We start from the raw sequence: 1,321 nt of genomic DNA, 5'->3' as shown, positions 1-1,321 counted from the left end.
GAGGGGAAGCACCTGATCATGTGAGAATACCAAATGTTTACTCAGTGGGATGTATCTGAGCAACTCAAACACTCTGAGTGTTGGTAACGTGTCCAGCAGAGCACAAAGCTGACAAGAGAACCATGATCGACCAAAAGCCTCAGAAGGTGCCTGTGAAGCATGCAGGTAATTGTGACTGACAGTCTCCCTTCAATGAGCCACTCTTCTGGTGGGATATGGATGCAGTCACCTCTCCCAGATGTGCCTGTCCAGGTCCTGATCCACTCTGGAGGTACCTCACAGAGCATGATCCGAAATATGAAGGGAAGAAGAAACTCAAGGTCTCTGGCAGAGAGCTGCTGTCAGTTCCCATACAGGTCTTTGGGTTGGAGCAGCTGCAGGTGCTGGAGATAAGCCCAGAGCAAGAGAGCTGCCTGAGGTACAGGATGGAGCTGCTTCCCCAGGAGATCGGCCGCCTGAGGAACCTCACCCGCCTCTATGTGGACTCCAACAACTTGAAGAAAATCCCTGCTGAAATTGGCACTTTGAGCTGCTTGGAGAGGCTCACTCTGAGCAACAACAGCCTGAGCTCGCTGCCTGCAGAGATGGGGGCACTCCAAAGGCTGCAGAGCCTCCACCTTGCCAACAATAGCCTCACTGAGTTGCCTGCACCCCTCTGCCAGCTGAGAAGCCTCACCTTTCTGGATGTCAGTGACAACAAAATAGATACCATCCCCTCCAGCATTCAGCATCTGGAGAAACTGGAAACATTGCTATTGCTCTTTAACTCACTGGAGAGCCTTCCTGAGGATATCTGCCTTCTAAGGAATCTGCACACACTTTGGTTGGGAAACAACCATCTACAGTCCCTTCCAGCAGCCTTTGGGGAGCTGGTGAACCTGGACTGGGGATACAACTACTGCTCATGCAATTTTGAGGGGAATCCACTGGAGAGTCCTCCCCCTGAAGTCTGCAGCAGAGGCCCTGAAGGGATCAGAGACTACTTCTCATCACTTCATAGGATTTGGAAAGACTAAACCACTGGTATCAGTCCTCTTGAAGTGACTGTGATGGATTTATCCTGTGCAAATCATCTGCACAAGCAAAATGTGTTTCAGACAGGTCTGGTGAAATCACTCTGTGGAGCTCAAAAGCTTCTTCTCTGCTGTAAGGTGATTTCTCAGGCAATCTTTTTTATTTTTTGTTTGTTTGTTTGTTTGTTTTTTGTTGTTGTTTTGGTTTTGTTTGTTTGGGTTTTTTTGTTTTTTTGTTTTGTTTTGTTTTGTTTTTTTTTTTTTAGTTAAACAAGTATTGAACAGTGGTATACACCTTTCAGAAACTC

At 47.3% G+C, this 1,321-nt stretch overlaps 1 protein-coding gene across 1 annotated transcript; it reads left to right on the top strand.

The window, feature by feature from the left end:
* The first annotated feature begins 215 nt into the window (after positions 1-215).
* On the top strand, positions 216-1,016 carry LOC121344660 (leucine-rich repeat-containing protein 30-like). Its single transcript, XM_041420815.1, has one exon. It carries the CDS (start codon positions 216-218, stop codon positions 1,014-1,016), a length of 801 nt encoding a protein of 266 aa, XP_041276749.1.
* Positions 1,017-1,321: the final 305 nt, after the last annotated feature.

The sequence above is a fragment of the Onychostruthus taczanowskii genome, unplaced genomic scaffold (genome assembly GCF_017590055.1).
Source record: "Onychostruthus taczanowskii isolate IOZ18803 unplaced genomic scaffold, ASM1759005v1 scaffold66, whole genome shotgun sequence".
Classification (NCBI taxonomy): domain Eukaryota; kingdom Metazoa; phylum Chordata; class Aves; order Passeriformes; family Passeridae; genus Onychostruthus; species Onychostruthus taczanowskii.
Note: the sequence above shows the minus strand (reverse complement) of the source record. Positions and strands in the feature narration are given on the sequence as shown.